This window comes from Balaenoptera borealis, assembly GCF_965194805.1.
Source record: "Balaenoptera borealis genome assembly, chromosome: 3".
Classification (NCBI taxonomy): Eukaryota; Metazoa; Chordata; class Mammalia; order Artiodactyla; family Balaenopteridae; genus Balaenoptera; species Balaenoptera borealis.
This window is the reverse complement of record NC_138866.1, coordinates 116,435,396-116,456,635: the sequence shown is the minus strand read 5'-3', so window position 1 is coordinate 116,456,635 and position 21,240 is coordinate 116,435,396. Positions and strand designations below refer to the sequence as shown.

The following is a 21,240-nucleotide window of genomic DNA, read 5'->3' as shown; positions in this document are numbered from 1 at the left end:
TCTGACCCCACTGCATTTTTCTTCATAGCATTTACCACCACCTGACATCTAATATTTATGTATTTGTGTTCTGTCCTGTCTCCCCACCCTCCAGGGCCAGTCCCCTGAGGGCAGGGACTTTTTCTGTTTTGTTCACCTGTGTGGATGTGTCCCATCATCTAGAATGGTGGCTGGCACAGTACGTGCTTAATGATGTGTACTGTCGTGGAATCTAATGACTGGATCACATCCATTTCCCACGTACAACTCATGCATAACTCACCCTGGCCTCCACCTTTACCTCCCCTCTGGCTACTCCCCAAGCGCGCTCCCCACCTTCCCAGCTCCTGACCCTCTATGCTCAGACCTCCCCGGACAACCTGGAAGCTGCAGAACATTTCAGGAGTGACCCTGCCCTTGTCTTTACTCATCTGTGCCTTCCCTCCTCCACCCTTTCCCAAATCCTACTCACCCTTCAAAGTCAGACTCAAACACCACCTCCCCTCGGAAGCCTTGTCCAGTCTCCCAGGGCTCTGTGGCCTTCAGGACCTGTGTTCAGCGCTACTTCAAATACTCCATCAGTATCTGTGTCTGCCTCCCAGGCAGAATTCAACTTCCTTAAAGGTCAGGGAGACTGGTCCCTTCTGTGTGTCCCCCGAGGCTGCACAGTGCCTGGCATGGAGCAGGTGCTTAGTGGATGGTAGTTTGTATTAAGATTCAGATTGTTCTAATGCTAAGACCTGTTATTAACTGTTACCTCTTACAAGGTCCACCACAGGAGACGGAACAGCAAGCCAGCCCTGGAGCTGAGAACAGAAGCCCAGCCCCAGGGGCCAAACTGAGGGCAGGGATCCAGGTTCCCTGAGTGTGGACAGCAGATGATCTGAGGCCGGCCATGAGGCTTGGGCATGGAGCCACAGACTTCCACATCTGAACACAAGGCTGATCCCACTGTCAGGGAGAAGTGCTGCCTGCAACTCCCAGGGGATGGAAACCGACACCCCCGTCCCCTTCCTGGGAGGAAATCCGGCCAGCATTCTCAGGGACATGGGACAGCAGGGCTCAGCTGAAGGAGGAAGGAGGGAAGAGGCCACAGGGTGGGCCTGGGTCCCAGAGCACCCCCTCTGGCCTGACCCCACACGCCACAGCTGAGGCCGCCAGCGGCACTGGCCACTCAGTCCTTCTCCTGGTCAGTTCTCTGGCCTTGAACACTGCATGGCTGGGACTTTTGCATGGTACAATGCTCCCTACACCCATTCCTACCCCTTCACTGCTTCAGAGCAAGCCCACTCCACAGCTCATCTGACTCTCCAAACACTATCAAGGGGCAAACAGAACTGGATTGATACCCCAGAGAGGTTAAGCAACTTGCCCAAGGTCACAGAGCATGTTAGAAACAAAGCCCAGAATAGAAACTAGACTGAGATTTCAGTTGTCATTTGGAGTCACCAGGAAAGCACGTGCTGAAAGGCTTTCCTGGGGCTGGAGGCAGGAGGTTGAGAGGGCTTTGTCGCCTCCAGAAATCCTACTCCCCTTTATTCTGCAAGTACACAGGCTCTGTCTGGCTTCAAACCCAAAGAAATCTCTGCTCACTGGCTCTCAGACTCAGGAAGCAGCCCATTCCCTGTGGCTTCTTTCCTGGAAGATGCATTCAATAAACAGAGCTCCTTTCTCATCTTCCTGCATAAATATTTCAGGAGACTAAGAAACAAACAGATCTGTGTTTGATCTGCTGGCCACTCAGAAAGGAGGGCTCCTCTATCCCAGGCAGGACCCCCGCCCCCTCCCCAGGCACTGCAGTGTCCACCAGGCCGTGGGAAATGCAAGACGGCAGGGAGAGCCGCTTTCCTACAGCGGCTCCTCACCTGGGTTGGGGAACCTGGTGGGAGCCGGAGAGCAGAGCCCAGTTTTGCCAGAAGTGCCCCTCCCCTCACCATTTGCCATTCCTAGGAATGGAGAACATGGTCTGCCAAGAGTCTGTTGTTCTTGGGGACGCTTCAGTCGCTGCTGCCCAAGAGCACACGGTAGGGGACGGGGGTTCCGCACAGACAGGCACCGCCTACGGGGAAGGGGGCGCAGAGCCTCCCAGAACAGGTGGACCACAGTCTGGCTGGAGACCTCGGCAACTTATCGGGCCAGTTCCCCCAAGCCTCCTCAAACAATCCTCTTATTTATCCATTCAAACGCTCATGGAGCACATTATTCTTGGACCCGGAACATTCAGCGGCTCCCCACTGCAGACAGGACTCTGACTTCTCAGACTGTCACCTCCTGTGCTTCCCAACCTTGCCCCACCCCAGCCTCCCAACCACATCTCTCCCTGCCCAAGTCATGCGCCGCACTCCAGTTAGCCTGGTTCCTCCCTTTCCTCCACGAGTCTTTCCCTCTCCTAAATGCTGTTCTATCTTTGCCTTTTCTCCTCTCTTTCTTTTCTCTTGCCCTTCTCAGGATGGTGCATGTGCCACCTCCTCCATGAAGCCTTCCTTGACCATCCCACCCCACAGTGATCCTGCCTCTCCCCTGAGCTCCTTCGTGGTTCACTGCCACTACTGCTTCCCCGGGGACTGCTCCTGTGACACTCTCATGTGTGAGGGCTTATCGTTCCAACTCAGTTACAAGCGTCTAGAGAGCCAGGCTCTAGCTCTTATTTCAGCCGAGTGTCTGAGGATGAGGGCTGCGTCTGGACAGGGCTGCTCCAGAAGGAAACTCAGCTCTGAAGAAATTTTGATGCCCAGGCCCTACCTCCCAGAGATTCTGATTCTGTTGTTCCACGGCGGGTGGGTGCAGGGAGGACCAACTACATAATCTGCAGGGCCGCTTGATCAAAAATTATGAAGAATTTCAAGACAGTGTCAGCAGAATACTAAACCAAGCATCGCACAGGTCACACACCTGTGACACTGACCCTGAGCACAAGCATATAAACCTCCCCAGGTGGTCTGCAGCCAGCATTAGAATCACCGCTAATGGCAACGAGGAGCCACTGAAGATTCTGCACCTCTGAGCTCCCAAGACAGTGCACGCATCTGCGTCTCCTTCACCTCTGCAAGCCTGGGCTGCCTGGGGCACAAGCAAATATTTGTAGAATGAATGAATATGTGAATGGCTGGAGAGATATGGAGCTGGAACCAGAAAGCTGAGAAGAATCTTTTTTCCATTAAAAATGTATTAAATTATTAATATTTATTATTAATAAATAAATAGAATAATTATTCCTTTATATAAAACCAAACATTAATGTTTTAATATTCCCATATTAAAATAGATCCAACATGCCTATAGCGCACAAGTCTTAAGTGTTCAGCTTGCAAAATTTTTACACATGTACACATGCACCTAACCACCATCATTCCAGAAGGTTCTCTCGTGCCCTATCCCAGTGAATACTACACCCCCAACCCCCAACCAGGTCACCACTGAAAACTGGAAAGAATTTTCATCAAAGAAGGACTCTGGCTGAAGGGGGCAGAATCAGCACAGGGGAGGGTGTATTGAAGAGATGTGGAAGAGGCTGACTCATAAAATTCCCTTCTTGTGTGTGGAGGGCTGATGTTTACACCAAATGGGAGGGGGTAGACACAAAGGTTCAGATAGACTGAGCAACTTGCTCCAAGGCACAGGGCAAGCCAGGGGCAGAGCTGGGACTCGAACTCTGGTCCTCAACCTCCAAGTTTCATAAACCCTTGGCAGTCTGGAGTGAACATGTGTGTGTGTGTGTGCGTGCGTGTGTGTGTGTGTGTGTGCGTGCGTGCGTGCGTGCGTGTGTGTGTGTGTGTGTGTGTGCTGGAGGACACAGCTCAGAAGGAGACTCTGGCTGTAGGGTCTGGAAGAGCTGGGGGAGGGTAGCTGGGCAGCAACAGGGCATAAGCACATCCATAAGCTCACTCCTGCACCCAGCCTCGAACCAGGTGATACTATCCTAAGCTAGTTGGGAAAACTGAGTCCCAACCAGAGGGGATCAACTCAAGATCACACAGCCACACAGTGTCAGAGCTGGAGTTTAAGCAGGGGGCTCCAAAATCCCATTCCAGGAGGAATTCTCACCAGGCCATAAGCAAGTCTCACCAGGCCATAAGCAAGTCTTCCTAGAAGGAGACTTAGGGCCTCTCTGCCCCCTCCCCCCTGCACCCTGTCTTCTCAAGCCCAGATTCAACCTTTCTGGCAGCCCGAGGCAGATGAGAAAGGCCAGTGCCATGCAGTGGTCCCAGCCAGGGGTATCTCCTTGGGGGAGAGAGGGGCAAGTGCTGCGCTCACCCAGGCGTGGGAAGATGCCAGCAGGAAATCTGGGCTGGGGGCCCAGAACCTGCACTCCTACCTCATGATACACGGGCTTTGTCAATGTCCACTCGCCACTCTGCCTCCAGGGCAACATGGGTTGGGGTGGACCATCTAAAGTGCAAGTCAGGGCTTCCCTGGTGGCGCAGTGTTAAGAATCCGCCTGCTAACACAGGGGACACGGGTTCGAGCCCTGGTCCGGGGAGATCCCACATGCCGCGGAGCAACTAAGCCCGTGCACCACAACTACTGAGCCTGTGCTCTAGAGCCCGTGAGCCACAACTACTGAGCCCGTGTGCCACAACTACTGAACTCACGCGCCTAGAGCCCGTGCTCCTCAACAGGAGAAGCCGCCACACCACAACAAAGAGTACCCCTGTTCGCCACAACTAGAGAAAGCCCGCATGCAGCAACGAAGACCCAATGCAGCCAAAAATAAATAAATAAATGTATTAAAAAAATAAAAAATAAAAAAATAAGGTGCAAGTCGGACCACATCACTCTTCTGCTTAAAACCCCTTGGGGGCTCCCGGCACCACCAGGGGTGAAGTTCACGTTCCTTGGTTGGGCAGCCCTGGCTCCCCAGCTCCTGCCTGCCTCCCAGCCTGTTCGTCACTTGCCGTCCTACCCTTTCCACCCAGCAGCATCCAACTCGCCTCTCTCCTGGAATAAGCCAAACCTGCGTCCCCCTCCATGCCTTTGTTTATGCCAGCCCTCTACCTGGAATGCCTTCCCCTCCCTTCATCCACCTCTGCCTACTCATCCGTGACAGCTGAGATGAGATCTCTTCCTCCAGAAAGCGTCCTTGGCCCGCCACCCCGTCCCCATGGCTTCAGAGTTCTGTGCTCACATCTCCACTCCCCCGCTCACCGGCCTCCCTTCCCCACATCCCTGCGGCCGTGTGTCCTTCTGAGCCACCATCTCCTCCACGAGACTGCGCTCCCCCAAGGGGGGGACAGCCTGGGTTCATCCCTGCGTGCTCAGTGCCACGTGCTTTGGGCCTGGCACACAAGTGCTCAGCAAATGTCTTCTGAATGAATCTAAGGCCTCATTTTATTTTCATAAGGGTGAGGGGTGGGGAGGGTGGTCGGTGGTCAGGGAGCAGAGCGGCCAGGGTGGAGAGGTGCACAGAATAAGGCTGGTCATCCTCTCCACTTCCGTTCCCTGGGCAAAACTGGCTGGTGGTAAACAGCTCTCCCCCCCTGTCTCACCTTCCCCCTCAGGAGCCTCTCCTGAGTCTCACTGCTTTGGGTCTTGCTATCAGCAAGCTAAGGCATCATCCCTCCCAGGGGAATTTATATTTTAATAACATCTAGAAGGTCCAAAGGAACTGAATTCTATAGTGGCTTCTGGGCCTGGTGACTGGGAGGGTATACTTTAAAAAGCAACCACACAGCAAGATCAGCCGTCCACTGCCAGGCCAGCACGCCACTAAGTTTCTGCACGTCCATGGGGCTATGTAATCAGACGTACCAAGCTCAGGTCCCAGCTCATCCTTCCCCACTGTGTGCGCCAGGGTGAGTGCTGCCCTCTCGGAGGCTCAGTCCCCCCACCTGTAAGGCGGGAATGACAGCAGAGCACGGGGGACCAGGGGACCGTGGGATAATGGATGTGCACTGGCCGGTGTCGGGGGCAGGCTCAGCAGAGCAGTGTCATTCCTGCTGCTTTTCTAAAGCAAAGGCCCACAGAGCTTGCAGCTCCCACGGCCAGCCCCAGCACTCTGGTCCTCTCCGGGGCCTGCAGAGGCGCGGCTTTGTTTGTGGCTCCTGAGCCCCCCTCTCCTCCCCTCCGCCCACTCTCCCTTCCTCCCTCCCTCCATCCCTCCAAGCCAGAGTTCCAGGGAAAACTTTGTCTGGAGACTTCTCAAGCCAGTGATAAGGCCTGGCCAGAGAAAAGCTCTTAGCAACCCAGACTCCCAACCCAGAGGCCCTTCTAATGGTTTCAGAGAAACAAAGGAGGGAAAGATTGCCTGCAGCTCTGCGTGCCAGGTGGGCCGGCTTCCAGGAGGGAGAGTGAGGTTCACAGGCCGCTGTGGAGGCCAAGGTGGCGGGCTGGCATGTAGGACACATGGGCCACCAGATCTGGGTAATCACAGCCCCACGGCCGAGCAGAAAGAGCCTCAGAAGTCATTCCTTCTGCCTTTGCCACGGCCTCACCAGGCCCTGGGGCAGGCTGCTCCTGGCTGGTCACTTGGGGAGCCAGTCCTCTTCATTTGGGTGCCCACTGTCAGCTAGACTGAGTTCTGAAAGTCTACTTTCTGGAACTTTCTCCCACCCCCACTTCTGAATCAGTCGTTGGCCTGATTTCTAGTAGAAGACTAGAAAAACCCACTAAACTGAAGTTCATCCAACCCAAACCTGTCACTAGGCAGGAGGGAGCCCCAGTTCCTGCTCAGCCACTGGTGCCCCTTTGGGTAAACCTTCTGGGGCCTCAGTTTTCTCCTCTGCAAAATGGGGGAGCCCATTACATCTCTTTAGAGTCCCTTCCAGCTCTAGCAGTCCGTGGATCTATAGGAGTAACGACTTAGCCCAAGCAGCAACATCCAGGGAATAGTCTAGGCTTGTTTCAAATTCTGCCCAATCTCGCACCTTTACACCAGGTACCCCATGGTCTATATCACACCTTTTCTACCGTGCATAGCCCTTTGATGAACACTGTGAAAGGTACTAAAAAGAATCAGATGTAATCCCTGGCCTCAGCAAGCTCATAATTAAGGAGTCAAGGTTCATGCTCATAAAGCAATCAGCAAACAACATAACACCTTGGGCTTTTATTTGTATCTGGTGTAGTGGAGACTGGGTGTTACAGGAGCTCTTGGGACAGAGAAATTAACATGGATGCAGACCCTGAAAAGGCCAGTTTAACAGGACAACTCAGGCCCTGAAATAGCCTCAGTGCATAACAACTTGAGTTTGTCCTCAGATATAATAATGATTAAGGCAGGAAGGTAGACCCCTGGGCTTTAGAGGACAGATGTGTGATAATAAAAAGTTAACAGATGGCTCCTCAGGTACACAGAAATCCCCTTTCCCAGAATTCCAAATTTCTCGGAATCCCAAATTTCCCCATGCATTCCTGCAAACTGATCTTTCACCTGGAGGTTGGCAGGGCAGGCAGAAACAGCATTATCTTTACGAAGTTCAACAAAAAACCTCAAGAATTAAATCATTTTGTCCCCATCCACCAACACCTTTCTTTTCATCAGCTGTTCCATGTCTTAGAAATTCCGCCAGATCCCAGATCATAAAGCTGTTAGTTCTGAAATCACACTTAAGGTGTTTAAACGGTTCGCTGGAAATGCTTCAAGCTACTAGAGCATATTCCTTTCCATAAACCTAAAGGAAAAGCAAGTCTGAGCCCCAAAGGCATAAGGACGCGTCTGGAGCAAAGGTCAAGGTCACTTGCCACTGGGGACAGGATGGGATCTCTCTGCCCAGAGACCCAGGCAGGACTGTGCTCTGGGACCCATCCTCCCCAGCCTTCCACAGGGAGCTGGGGCTTGCAGGTAGCCAGGATGATACAGATCAAGGTTCGGATACTTTATTTGGCTCACTTTTCAAATGAAAGCAGGATGCCCAATTTTTACTGCCAGATTATTTATCCCAAGCGTATTAAAACATCCAAAATAGAATAGGAAGAGAGAAAAACAACTTTTTATCTGCACCCAACTAGCCTGACGGAGTAAAAACAGATAGAGGCTGTTTGGAAGAGATGAATTCCTCTTTTTCATACCAACAGAGTATGAATAAATTCTGAAGTCAGGACTACAGCGCAGGAGAAGTGGGTTAGCTATTGGATGGAACTGCCAAACTCTGAAGGCCATGAAACGCTGGTGATGGGAGGGGGCGGGAGGGAGTGCGAATTAGACATGACAATAACCATCCCCTTCCATGACATCTATGAGCGCCTTAACTTACACATTACAGCACCCTAGTAAGGTTGAGTCCTAATTCCATTTTCAAAGATGAGAAAACAGAGGTTCAGAGATGTTGAGGGACTAGCCCAAGGTCACAAGGTAAGAAAAAGAGGCAAGAGCAAGGCTTGGATCTTCTGCCTCCAGGCCCCCTGCTCTGGTCCCATGTTTTGGGGTCATTCCAGCCTGATGGAATGGCAAGCCAGAAGGCCTGGGAGGTAGGCTCAGGTCCTCCCCAGCTTTGTGACCCTAGTAAGTTACCTCACTGCCCTCTCTGGGCCTGTTTCTGCTACTATGGAAATAGGAACAATAATAGCACAGACCTCAGAGGTAATCAGGAAGATTAAATGAGTAAATACATATGAAACAATTTGTATGTGCCTGGCATAAACTAAGCACCCTCAAAGGGTTAGCTACATTTGTTGTTGTTGTTTATTTCACTGTCACCTCCTTGAAAGCAGGGACTTAACACCTGGTGAAAGGCTCCAAACAGCCTACTAAGAAATTAGTATTTATTACGATTAGGAGTCAGTCTCATATTCCTAGAAAGTGTGGAGTTCACGAAGGCAGAGGGCTGGACCAGACGACCTCAGACGGCTCTAGAGTTAAACCCTGAGCATGGGGGCTTCTTCCCAGGGATTAGCGTGATCACCACCCAGAATGAGCCTCCCCACATTCCCATCTGCTGGCAGCCAGAGCCTCCCACAGTGTCACCATCTGTCTCACTCAGGGGCCAGTAAGTTTAAGCCTGTGAAAAATGTTACCTTCTCTGTGGTCAGGCAGGGCAGAAACCAAAATGCAGATACCCAACAGACTTCTAACATTAAAAATTCTGCATCTGTCCCTATGGTTTTACTGTAAAGACCAAGGCCCAATCCAGATAATCAGAAAGGTTTAAAAAACAAAATCGGTCATAATTGGGCCCAGTAAAAATGGAAGGTGGAAATTTTCCTGCCAGAGCAAGGTTTCCTTTTGGAAGAAAAAAAAAAAATGACCCCTCCCCAGAGCTGCCTGCGAGCCAGGAGGGCCCCTGCTCTCCCTTACACAGCCCGGGGAGGCCCTGGGAGGGCAGCAGAAGGCTGGGCAATGGCATGTGGCACTTCCACACCCCTCAGGTCAGTTTAAGAAGTGGCCCAGTGACAAGCCATTTTCAAGCTGCAGGGAGGAGGAAGGAAAGAGTGCCAGAGTCAGGAGGCCCAGGTCTGGACCCATCTCTGTTCTGCCTCACTGGGCGAGCTTTTGCAGCTTACTTGGCCTCTCTGTGCCTGATTCCTCATCTGTAAAGCGGAAATAACAACAGTAATCTGCGCCATGAAGTCTCTCTGATGATTAAATGAGCCAATACCTGGGCTGAGCCCTCACCAATGCCTGGCATGCAGGAAGTGATCCTGGAGAGTTGTTTTTGACTCCAGACGTCTGCTCATGCTGCCCTGTTCCCTCTGCCTGTTATCCTCTCCTCAGCTCCCCCCATTTCACCTGCTACCTCCTACTCATCCTTCATGATTCAGCTAACAGTCACTTCTGAGCCCCCTGATTAGGTCAGGCCCCCTGCTATTATTCCCAGAGCTCCCTGTACTGCTCATTTCATAACCCCCAGGACACTCACTGTCAGCATTTGTTTAATTTTCTGTCTTCCCGATGTTAATAGCTAACACTAACTGCCAGGCATGTGGTAAGTGCTTCACACAGATCAGCTCATTTAATCTTTATAATAATCCTTTTAAGTACTACTATTATCAATCCCAATTAAAGGATGGGGAAACAGATGTTCAGAGAGGTTAGGCAACCTGCCCAAGAACACACTGCAAGTAAATGATACAGTGCCATCTGTCTGACTCGAAAGCTGGCATTCTTAAGCACCCCTTGAGAATCAAGGGCCATCTCAAGAGAAGGCTGCTTCTGGTAAGGGCTGCAGGCCTGGACCACAGACCTGCGTTCCCTACACAAAGCTAGCTTCACGGAAATGAAGAAGGCCCTGCCTCTGCCCCACCTTGTTCTGCTGCTGTGCTGGCCACCCTACCTATAAGCAGCCTTATCTAATGCCAGATACCACGTGCAGGATGTCTTCCTTCCCAGCACCATTCCCCCAGTCATTCACATTGCTCCCAGCTCCAGCAAAGGCCACAGGAAAGTCTGAGCATGATACACCCACAAGTGTCACCCTCAAGGTGAGCACACCTCCATGGCAGGGCCACAGACACACAGACAGGAGCCCTACACTTTGGGGGTAGGGGCTGCAGAATATGACAGAGCCCAGTCAGGAGAGGCCTGGAAGTCAGAGGAATGTGTGCTCTGGAGTCAGACAGCCCAGGTATAGATCCCTGCTCCCCCACCCACTAAACCTGCAACCTTGAGCAATTCACCTACTCTTACTGAGCCTCAGTTTCCTCCTCTGGAAAATGGGATCATCCAATAATGGAATCAATCTCATGGTGAACAGAGTAAATGCAATCATGCCCGCCCAATGCCTGCTTAATAACTGTTATTCTCATCTTCACAGGATGTGGACCATTATGTGATCAGATTGAGAAGGTTCTGGCTCAAAGTCAGAAGATCTGGGTGTGCATCCCGGCTCTGACCCACATTAGCTCTGTGACTAGGGTGTGGTCATCTCTCTACTCAGAGACTCTGTTTATTCATCTGTAAATAGGGGGAACCCTCCCCACCATGGGACCGGGCGAAGGGATTCACTGCAGTAACCCATGTTTGTGTTCTGTAAACAGGACAGTCGTGAGCAAACCTGGGCGCCTCCCATCGCTGTGTTAATTAATTGGAAGGAGGGTACCAGCCAGAAACCAATTACCAAGTCCCTCCAGGGGCCTCTGCGGGGGGCAGGGAGGAGGGAGAGAGGAAGAGTGAGTGGCAGCTCCACCCCCAATCCCCCCCTCACCTCCCACCCTACTTGTGCCTCCTTCGCAGCTGGTCCCACACTCCAGGCCCACAAAGGAGAGGCTCATTCTAAACAGCTTCTTTTCATGTGGAAGCCACCGGATTTGCATCTGTCCTTCCCTGGCAGGGCCCGCTCCCAGCCAGCTGCTCCGAGCTTCCCAGGCTGCAGGCAGCTCCGGGCTGGGGCCTGAGCCTGCGGGGTACACGGGCAGGGAAAGGAAGGGAACAGAACGAGCTGATCAGAAGAGGGAAGGAGAGGGGGCTGGGCACAGAGGGAATTTGCACATTCCCTCATCTCCTGGACACCAGACAAATTCTGTGGCCGGCGTATCCAAATCAGAATCTGGGCTGCCCCGGTGCCAGGAGCCGGCGGCAGCTGAGGCCATGTCTGCTCCAGGCTGGCCAACCCGGGAGAGAAGTGGAAAAACTCACTCCATCGCTGAGCTGCCAGGGTCTGATGCTGCCAGGCCATTGGTCCAGCCAGCGTCCGTACGCTCAAACTGGCCGAGCCCATGTCTGTGCTGACTCCACAGGCTTGGCTGGCTGTGGGGTGATTCTGGGGCCCTGGGGAGCCTCACAACCTTTCCCAGATGCCTCTAGGCGCTGCCATAGATGCCAAGGTGGCAACACCCCCAGCCAAGAGAACACAGGGCCTCCGGGCACACTGAGGAAGGGAGTAACTCACCAGAGCTTTTCTGGAGAGTGAGGGAGAGACAGCAAGGAAGGAAAGAGCCTGTATTTACTAAGCACTTATAGCATGCAGCCAAGACCGGCGTCTCCCAGCTTGTGTCCACTGGACCTTGACACTCCTAACCCAGGACGCTGAGATACCTCCTTCCACATCCATCTCCTCAAAGGTCCTGGACAGCAGGGGCTGTGGCTATGCATTCTGTGACCCTAATGCCTAACACAGGGCCTGGCCCAGAGCAGGAGCTCAGAGGGTGCCGGCTGAACGAATGAGTGTATGTTAGCTAGATACCTTCTGCACGAGGATGCTAGCGATCTGGAAAAAGCACTGCGAGGAAGCAGGAGGTATAGTGTGTGCACGGAGTGTACAGAAGGCAGAATCCCCACACTACCCCTACGTGTCTGGGAGCTGGGTCTGTGCTGGTACCCCTCGGCCTTTTAACTGAGGCTCTCTCATCTCTTCTCGCAGTAAGAGCCAGACAGGAAAAACGTGCTGGGAAGTGGGATATCTGGGGGTCCAGGCATCCTAGGTAGACTGGATCTGGGTCCATGAGTTGAAGCAGAAGGGCTTGTAACCCCCTCTTGCCTATCCTGACCCTGGGCTCCCTCACACCCGGACCCAAAAAAGGGAGACGCTGCCCAGCAGAGGGAAACCCAGACACTAGCAGTCCAGGCTGGGGCGATGCAGGGGGGCAAAAACACCTGCCCCTGCTCGGGCTGCCTGAGGTCCCCCCTCACCGGGCAGCCGGGCGGAAAGAGCACTGACCAGGAGTCAGGAGGACCCAGGTTCCAGCCCCTCCAGCCTCAAACTTGCTGAGTGGCTTTAGGCAAATCACGGTTCTGCTCCCTGAGCCTCAGTTCCCTCATTTGTCAGGGGAGAGAATTGGATGATTTAACTGCTTGAACATTCTGTTCTCCTATAAGCCGCTCCACAGGGGCCCTAGAGACATGTGATCTTTGCCAAACAATTAACTGTTATTAGCTACCTGGGCAGGACAACACCGTCCTATCACATTCAGCAGGAGCCAGGGGCTCCCACCAGCGAGCTGAGCTCTGCTGGAACAGGGGCAGGAGAGGAAGGCTGACCTGCAGAAAGAAGGGCCAGGGCGCGGCTGACGATACTGCTTGTGGACCTGGAATCGACTGCTTAGAGGGGGATGCTGGCATCCGGTGTCCTCTCTTTGCCCACATTCCTTCTCCTAAGTCCTTCCTAGGTGCAGCAGGCATTCCTGCTGCCCAGGGTACTTTGTTCTTGGACCCCTGGCCCCCTGAGCTAGCCTGGGGAACTTGGAAAGCACTGAGCTCAGTAGCACCTAACTTAACAAGGCACACCTGGGAACAAGGCTACCCAGTCACTAGAAGCCATCACTTTCCTTACCTAGAAGCCGCATCTCTGGTCACATCACAGACAAAAGCCAAGAAATCACTCCAAAGGACCCCTGAGCAGCGAAAAGGAGGTGGTAAGGCCTATGTTACAGCTCACAGGCTTTTCTTATAGCCTATTGACTAGTACTCTACACACATTTCTAATATATTTTGTTCTGTTTTTCCAGGTGAGGGCAATTTAGAAACAGATATTTAGACACAGAGAAGCACTGCTAAGTGCTAAGTCAGGTATATGACTGAAATGGAATAGAGACAGAAAAATTATAAAAATCAGGCACAAGGATTCGAAGAATAAAATCATCTGGAATAAAATCATCTTGTTACTGGGAGGGCCGCCTTCACTCCCTCACCCTTGACTTGCCCTACGGAAGGACACTGGACCAAAACTGGGAGGAGGCTGGGCCTTGACCTCCTGTGGATATCTGCAGGCTGGAAAGCTGCATCTGGTCCTTCCCTCTCCTCTCTCGTTTTTCTTCCTTTCTTCTCCTCCTCATTACATAAAGAAACTAAGGCAGCTTACTAAAATACACACAATAAAATAGAGTTTAAAACATCATAACCAGGAAAAATGCCATCAGGCTAGAAGGTCACAGTTCAAAATCTGCATGGCTCCGAGTCTCCAGTGTGTTAAGGCAGAAGCCCCTCCAGAAAACCCCCAGGTTTTATATGCAGCCTCACCAGCTGTACCCCACAATGAAGGGGGCTAGGGGTATGTATGAGAGGGAGGGTGGCAAACGGAAAACAGAGCCCCTCTGCCCCAAGGAAGTGCTACTGAGGATCTAGCAACTGACCATCTGGTTTCCTCTTCTCCACTTTCCAGGCTCTCTGAGCTAACAAGATTGTCTCCTGCAATCCAATCCACACCTAACCCTGGCCCTGAGGATCTGCCCTGCGGGGGGTCTGACACAAAGGCTCAAAGCAAGGGTCCAAGGGGCAGGAAGCTGGGGCTTGCCCAAAAGGGGTGACTCTGCCTAGAGGCAGCAAGAGCCGGGGCCTCACCCTCTAATCCATTCCCTCCCCAGCCTACCACCCCCCTAAGCAGTGATCCCACCTCCCAGACTCCCATTAGGGTTCTTCTTGTAACCAGACCAACTCCAGAGAAAAAAGAGCTTCCTGGTCTCCATCAGAGCTGACTTCCTTGCCAAAGTTGAAGCTGTCCCAAAGCCCCGCAGAAGGTGGAACCAATTCCTGCATTTCACAGATGGGAAAACAGAGGCCTAGAGATGGAAGTGACTGGTCCAAGGTCACACAGCCTGTTAGTGCCTGATTTAGGACTAGAGGCCATGCCTTCAGACTCCCAGAGCACTATGGTTTCTTCTCAAACTCAGAGAGGAGTCTCTACCAGCAGGCTTTTAGGCCTGCCCCCAGGCCCCTCCCCTGCAGCCCTCTTGCTCCTCCAGCCCTCTCCACTAGTCTGTGAAGGGCTGGCAAAGGAAGAGAAGACAGGGTTAAGGTGGGGGTTTTATTTAATCCTCTGAGCTGGCTTAAACTGATGCCACATTGGTTAGAACAGGAAGAGAGAGACAGAGGGATTTGGTGGGGGATGGGGCGGAAGGGGGTGCCTTAGTGAATAATCACTGGATACCAAGAGGCCAGACCTGCCAATGGGTTTAACAGATAGGTACTCACCTTCATGGACTCCCCAGCCCAGGGCCCAGGCCTCCAAGCAGTGCCCCTCTACCACTTGAATCACCCAGTCTCCAAGGTGCAGGGCAATGGAAAGATCACAGGCCATAAATCAAGATAGGCCTGAGGGCAAACCCCAGCTCTGCCACTTACTCACTGTGTGACCTCAGGCAAGTTACTTTACCTCTCTGAGCCTCAGCTTCTTCCTCTGTTAAAGGGGCCTGAACACACCTTCCTTGCAGGCCTCCTGGGAAGGAAGGCTGCCTGAGCTCACATACATAAAGAGACACAGGGGAGGCATTGAGTCAAATCTCGGTGCTATTATTACAAATCTCACATCCTTTATCTCTCATCCAGGCCCATCCATTACTCTTCTACTCCAACCTGCTTACGTCTTTGACATTAATAACCTTAATGACAATAATCCTTCCCAGCCAAGCAGCATTTGTATCATTTCAAACCACTAAGCATCCTGCCCCCTGTGGGTCACAGCAGCCCTGCCAGTAGTAGCCAGAGCTAACGTAGACCCTCAGCCCCCAAGGTCATCTTCCCACAATGTTTCCAAGTCCTGATTTCGGAATTGAGCCCAAAGACCCTGAATGAACACGCTGTCTTATGGCAGATCTCAGGGGGGCATGGGTAGCCCCTGGCTTATCAGACGGAGCCAGAATCACCTCTCCCATCACTTCCATGGCTGACCCACCATCTGGCCCACTGCTCTGACCACAAACAAGCTGCCCTTCCCACTTTGGCCTCCACCTCTCCAATTCCGAGAGCCAGCGGGGCAGCTGGTGGAGTCTGGCCTTGGATACATGGCTCGACAAACCCAAGACCAAGCCCAGGCTGTGATCTCCTTACCCTGACAGAGCTCTCTGAAAAGTGTGGGTTCACACCCTTGATTTTATTGGTTCTTCAACTGCCCGTCACCACCCCCAGGGTCCATATTATCATCCTAATCCTCACATTCCACAGGAGGAAACTGAGGGCCAAAGCAGAAGGGCCCAGCCAAGGTCACCCAGGGGATTTGGGATAGTGCTGGAGAGTGAACTCGGGTCTCCTAAACCCTGGACACTTTCCACTCTCCAGGGCTGCTTCCCACTTAACTCTTTCTTCCCCACAGCCGGGAAGCTCCCAAAGTCTCTCCAGTAAACCTGGGCACCTATGACAAGGTCCAAGAACTCTCCTCCAACGTGGGAGCTGCCACTGTGCGCTACTCCCTTCCTCGCCACGGTCCCTCCCCATATCTTCAAGCCGGCCACCACAGAACCTTTCCCATCCCGGGTAGCAACTCCCGGGACTGGGGAGCACCTTCTCCACAGGCTGCCTTTGGAGTGGGGCCAGAGTTCCTGGGATGGGTGGCAGAAGCCGGCAGGTGGGGTGGGCTTTCACCTCGGCTGGCCTCAGGGCGGCAAGCCCATTCCCACACCCACTGCCCAGCTCCAGTCCCTGCCAGCGACGCTCCCCGCCGCCCGCACCAACAGGGACCCCACGGAGCTGCCCCACACTGCTCTCCAGGGGTTAAAAATGCAGCATCCTAAACAAGGGTTAAAAATGCAGTCCTGGGGTTGAGCCGGTGCGAGGGATCCTGTCCAAAGCACAGCAGCTGCCAAAGCGGCATCCTCCCCCTTCCCTCCGCGGTCCTCGGGGGCCGGAGCGACTCGGGCGACTAGGGGAGCAAGAGAAGCGCACGCAGCACCTTCCCGACACCAGTGCCCCCACCCCACGCCCACACCCCCGCGCCCCCCGCAGCCCAGGCCGGGGGCTGCAAGCGCCTGCGGGTCCCGGGCGCGGCGGGCGAGGGGCGCTTACCTTTGTGACAGTCATGCAGAAACTCCGGGGCGGTGCGGGGGCGCGGGCGCGGCGTGCGGGGGCGGTGGCCGGGGTCGGCGGCGGGCCCCGGGAGGCGGCGGGAAGGGGGTCCGGCGCCGCTCGAGCGCTCCCCGCGCCCCGCGGGAGGCTCAGCCGAGCCTGGGGGCAGCACTTCGGGCGGGCAGCGCGCAGGGACCGCTCGTCGGCGCTCGCCCGCCGCTCGTCGCTGATGTCAGCCCCGAATGTGCATTTATAATAGATGAGCCTCCTTCGCCGCAGGAAGGCGAGGCAGGAAGAAAGGGAGCGAGGGAGAGGGCCCGGGCTGGGGGGCGGGGGGAGGAAGAGGGGCCGGGAACTCGGTACAAAGGAGGAGGCGGAAGGAGGAGGAGGAGGAAGCGCACGCCCGCCCGCCGCCGTGCCCCGCGCCTCCGGGCTCGGTCGCCGGCCGCCGGGCACCGCTGCTCGCGAAGCCGGGGGCCGGCGCCCAGGCCCGCGGCCTTAACCCCTTCAGGCCCACGGCCGCCACGCGGCTGGGCAAGGCTGGGTCCTGGCACCTGCTGGGTGGGGGGTGGGCAGCGACCCGGGCTCTCGGTGCCCTGTTGGCCCCGGGACGCTGGTGAAGTCACACCCTAGACGGCCGAGGCGCCGCTTGGGCTGAGAAGACCGCCGGGCTCGCCCCCTGGAGGTTCGCAAAGTCGGCCAGGAGTGCCGCGCTGCTGGCGGCGAGGGGCGTGGCAGCCGCCCGCCCCGAGCTCGGCCTGCACCCCTGCCTCGCGCAGACCTCGACCCGAGGGGCGTGGGATGGGGCGGCGCCAGCACTGGTCTAAGTCTCATTCCCGCAGCGAGGCGGTGGCCCAGAGGGGCTCGTAGCCAGTTTTACAGAGGAGGAAACTGAGGGGCAGGGTGGGAAGTGACTTCGACAACGGCACGCAGCCGGGCGGGCGTTTCTCCAGGAGCCCGCTCTTTCCTCGTCGCCGCAATCTCTGTACCGAACCCCCTGTGATAAAAGCTGCGTTCTAGAGAGAGGACAGGCCCTGCCCCAGGTGTGTCTGTACGACCCCTGGGTGCGGCGCGGCTTTGGGGGAACACAGGTGCGTCCTCTGTGGCGAACTAATCCTGACCTGGGTCACACCATATCCTGGAGATGCTTCAGGGACTTGAGGGACAATCACCTGAAAGTGTCCCCGCAAGTCTTCTGAAATGAGTCCTCCTCCCGAGTACCTCAGCAGAACCGGTTTCGGCAGATCCTGAACCGCTGAGACTGCGGAGGGGCGGGGTTAGCGGAGATGGAGGCGGAGGGATAGGCTACGCATCACAGTCTCCCTCCACGCCCTGAAGTGCTGGATTCCTGCTCCTGATGATCATGCAATTCAATTAACTAGACGACGTTGTCGCTGTGGTGCGCACACCTGCTCTGTGGAAGGTGCCGGAAGAACAGAGAGGAGATCGGATGGCTGCCTTCAAGGAGCCCACTGTTTAGAGCAACAATAATAAAGTAATCAGCAGCTGTAGAGCTCTTTGTGGATCATCACACTACTTATATTTACATTTTCTCCTGTAATCCTAAATTAGTGCAACAGTATGAGGAAGGAATTACCATTCTCAGTTTGCTGATGAGTGAACAGACAAAAGAGAGGGGCGAGGACCTCCCCCAGATGACACAGTGACAGACCCAAGACTTGAACAGAGTCTTTTTCAGTCAAGCACAGCACTGTGCTTTGGATCTGTGAATTCCAGGGCCACTCATACCTGCTGCTTTATTTGAGCTTCACACTTGTCTTGGGAGGTGGATGGACAGCTAGTAGTCCTGTTTTCACCCATGAGGAGCTTGAATGACTTACTCGATCTCTTGGGTAGCAGATGTTGTCGCAAGCCTCAGGCATCTCCTTTGTGCAGACCCTTCCTAGTTGTGTTCCCATGTTGGACCTCATGCTTTTGACCACATTGCTCGCCTGCCAGGAATGCCCTCCTCATTATTCTGCACTGATCCAAACCCTCCCTGCCTCTCATGGCCCCACCTCCTTGCCAAACCCCTGACAGCTCCAACCCCCTGGTTGCCCGTGTTGCATTTGGGTCCAAGTGTCTGGTCTTGTTTTCATGAGCTTCTGGTCAATATAGACTGTGAGCCCACAGGCGTTCTGAGCACCAAGGCGTGCCTTCTCTTACCGTGTACCCCTCAGTGAGTATTTAATGCCAGTAGGTGCTCAGTGAATATTTAATGCCACCAAGAACAAATTAAGCAAAATAGACCTTCGACCTGCAGCAGAAGAAATTTAAATAGGATACATGAAAGCATTTGCCCTTAGAGAGCTCTCCAGCATCAGAAGTGGTCACATTCCCTGTCTGGGTTGTCTTGGGCAGGTCAGCCTCAAGACAGGAGGATGGACCTCAAAACCTTTCCAAGGCCCCTCCAGCCCCTGGAAACCGTTAAAGGGCAACTCAGGAACACTAGTCACCCTGCCCCCATGACTGTGACTCATCCATTTTTATCTCTCATGGATATTTAAAATCCCAGATTGTCATCCTCGGCTACCCAGCATGCCTCTTGGCACCTTCCCCACCATCCGCCAGCATTGTGGGCTCTGGGAACGAGACAAATACTTAATATCAGCTTAAGCCAAATGTAATTAGGAACATCAATCTGCTGCCCACAACCCACATGACACACTCCCAAAGCAGAAAGAAAATGTTTCTGATTCCTCACGTGCTGCTGGATCGCCCCTTCTGTCACTCTCCCCAATCAGAACAGAGGTCTGGAAGAGCTAGGGCCCTCTCAAAGAACTTGGCATTCCCTCTGCAAGTCAAGGGCTTGGCCCCTAGGAGATACACAGAAATGTGTGCATTTTCTGTGGTGTGACTGTCTATACCACAATACCTCCCGCCTCCTGGTCCCCTGCGACCTGGCCCATCTTAGTTTGAATCCTCCCCAAAGCAGAGCCTGAGAAAGGAATTGGATGCAGGTGGCTTAATTGGAAGGCGATCCCAGGAAGCGAGAGTGGAAGAGTGAATGGGGTAATTAGTGAGACTGGGAAGGAGGAAAAGCCAACATAAAAATTGGCTTTATATTGTGTGTTCTCAAGGTCACTGCTGGAGCCAAGGGGGCCCACTTCCCTGGAGGCATCTGGGATGTGTCCAGATTGCCTGCCAAGAGTCATTCAGTGGACATTCATCCATGGGCTCCTCTTCCCCACTGTTTGAGGGCTGCCCCTTATGGCATTACTTTAGCTTGGAGAATGCCCTGGGGCAGAAAGTAGAAAGACACCCCCTCCCCACCAGCTCTTACTTGAGGTGGGATGCTGTTAGTTCAAGTCTGAGCTCTCTTGGACAATGCACTGAGCTGCAGGTGAAACCGGAGGGAGGCCGAGGGGACGTGTTAAAAATTGTGGAATAAATGAGAGTTTGCAGTGGAAGCTCTGGTCTCCTTTAGACTCTTTCATGCCTCAGTGCTGTAAACCATGCTCTATCCTCAGCCTTGAATGCCTTTACACTTCTTTCTCTGCATGGCAAACTCCTATTCATCTTTCAAATCCCAGCTCAGAAGGCACTACCTCTAGGTAGCTGTCCTGATACTACCTCCACGGTTGCCTGATTCACACTGTAGTATAATTATCATAATTAAATATATTTGTACTGTCTCTTTTGATGGGGCTGTGACCATGTGTTCTGTCTTTCTTTTTTTAATCACAAAAAGCAGTTGACACATAGGAGATGCTGGATAACTGCTCAACCAATCCAATAGGGCTGCCATGGGCACCTGTAGCTTCAGCCTTAATAACCCCTTGGCTCAAATCCCAGCATGCCATAGGGAGGCATCTCGACATCAGGCTCTGACCCATTCAGTATGTTTGTTTGCCTAGCTTTTCCCAGGCCCCGCATTGGGTGCCACTGGGCAGAGTGAGAAGGTCTTGGTCCTTGCCTGCCAGAAGCTTGTAGTCTCCTAGGAAAGACCCGCAGCTGTGAGCACACATCCCAGACCATGGGTGGGAGCTGCACTGTAGCACGGGGCCAGAGGGAGGGAGGTTCCCAAAGCTGTGGAGCCCATCGGAGGGAGGTTCTCCTCCAGTCCTCACTGGCTGCCTCGTTCATGCCACCCCCCGACACACATCCATATAGCACCTGCCCTCAGGCACTCAGTGTCATGCCCTGCAGATCTTACTGTCCCTCAATTCCTTTCCTTCCTCTCCGTCTCTACTGTTACTACCCTAGCACAGCAGTGTGTTTTGCTTGGGCCACCCTGACTGGTCCTTCTGCCTCCTGCCTTGTGCCGAACAATCCATTCTCCACCCAGCAGCTCATGCACCCCTGACCAAACGCACACCCATCTGCCTCGTTGAAACCCATCAGGGGTTCCCAGCTGCCTCTGGGATGAGGTCCAAACTGGGTCCTCCAAGACCTTTCCCAACCCCTGCATCTCTGTGTTGTCTCTCTCATCACACTCTTGTCTTTCTCTCCACCTGAGCACCTTCCAGACTCTTCCTTATTCTTTCCTCAGATGTTACCTCCTCCAGGAAGCCCTCCTGCACTGTGACTGGGATGGTTTAGATGCCCAGCCTCTGTGCTACTTTCCATAACTCCCCGAGTCTCCTTCTTTTCTGTACTTCTGAATTGTTTTTTTGTTTTTTGTTTTTTGTTTTTATCATTTCCTGGTTGTGTGTTTGACTTCCTGCTGGAGAACA

General features: G+C 53.7%; 1 protein-coding gene across 3 annotated transcripts in view; it reads right to left on the bottom strand.

Annotated features, from left to right (window-relative positions):
* Positions 1-18,540, bottom strand: part of CORO2B (coronin 2B) — a gene marked incomplete at its 5' end in the record, with an annotated part of 141,987 nt that extends 123,447 nt beyond the window's left edge. For 2 of the 3 annotated variants that reach the window (XM_082383346.1, XM_082383347.1), the window contains one exon: positions 16,565-17,257. Coding sequence is in view for 1 of the 3 variants with exons in the window: in XM_082383347.1 (XP_082239473.1) it covers positions 16,565-16,579 (15 nt within the window). Of the gene's footprint in view, positions 1-16,564; positions 17,258-17,736 lie in introns of those variants that run through there. The other variant, XM_082383348.1, reaches the window with a different exon arrangement.
* Positions 18,541-21,240: the final 2,700 nt, after the last annotated feature.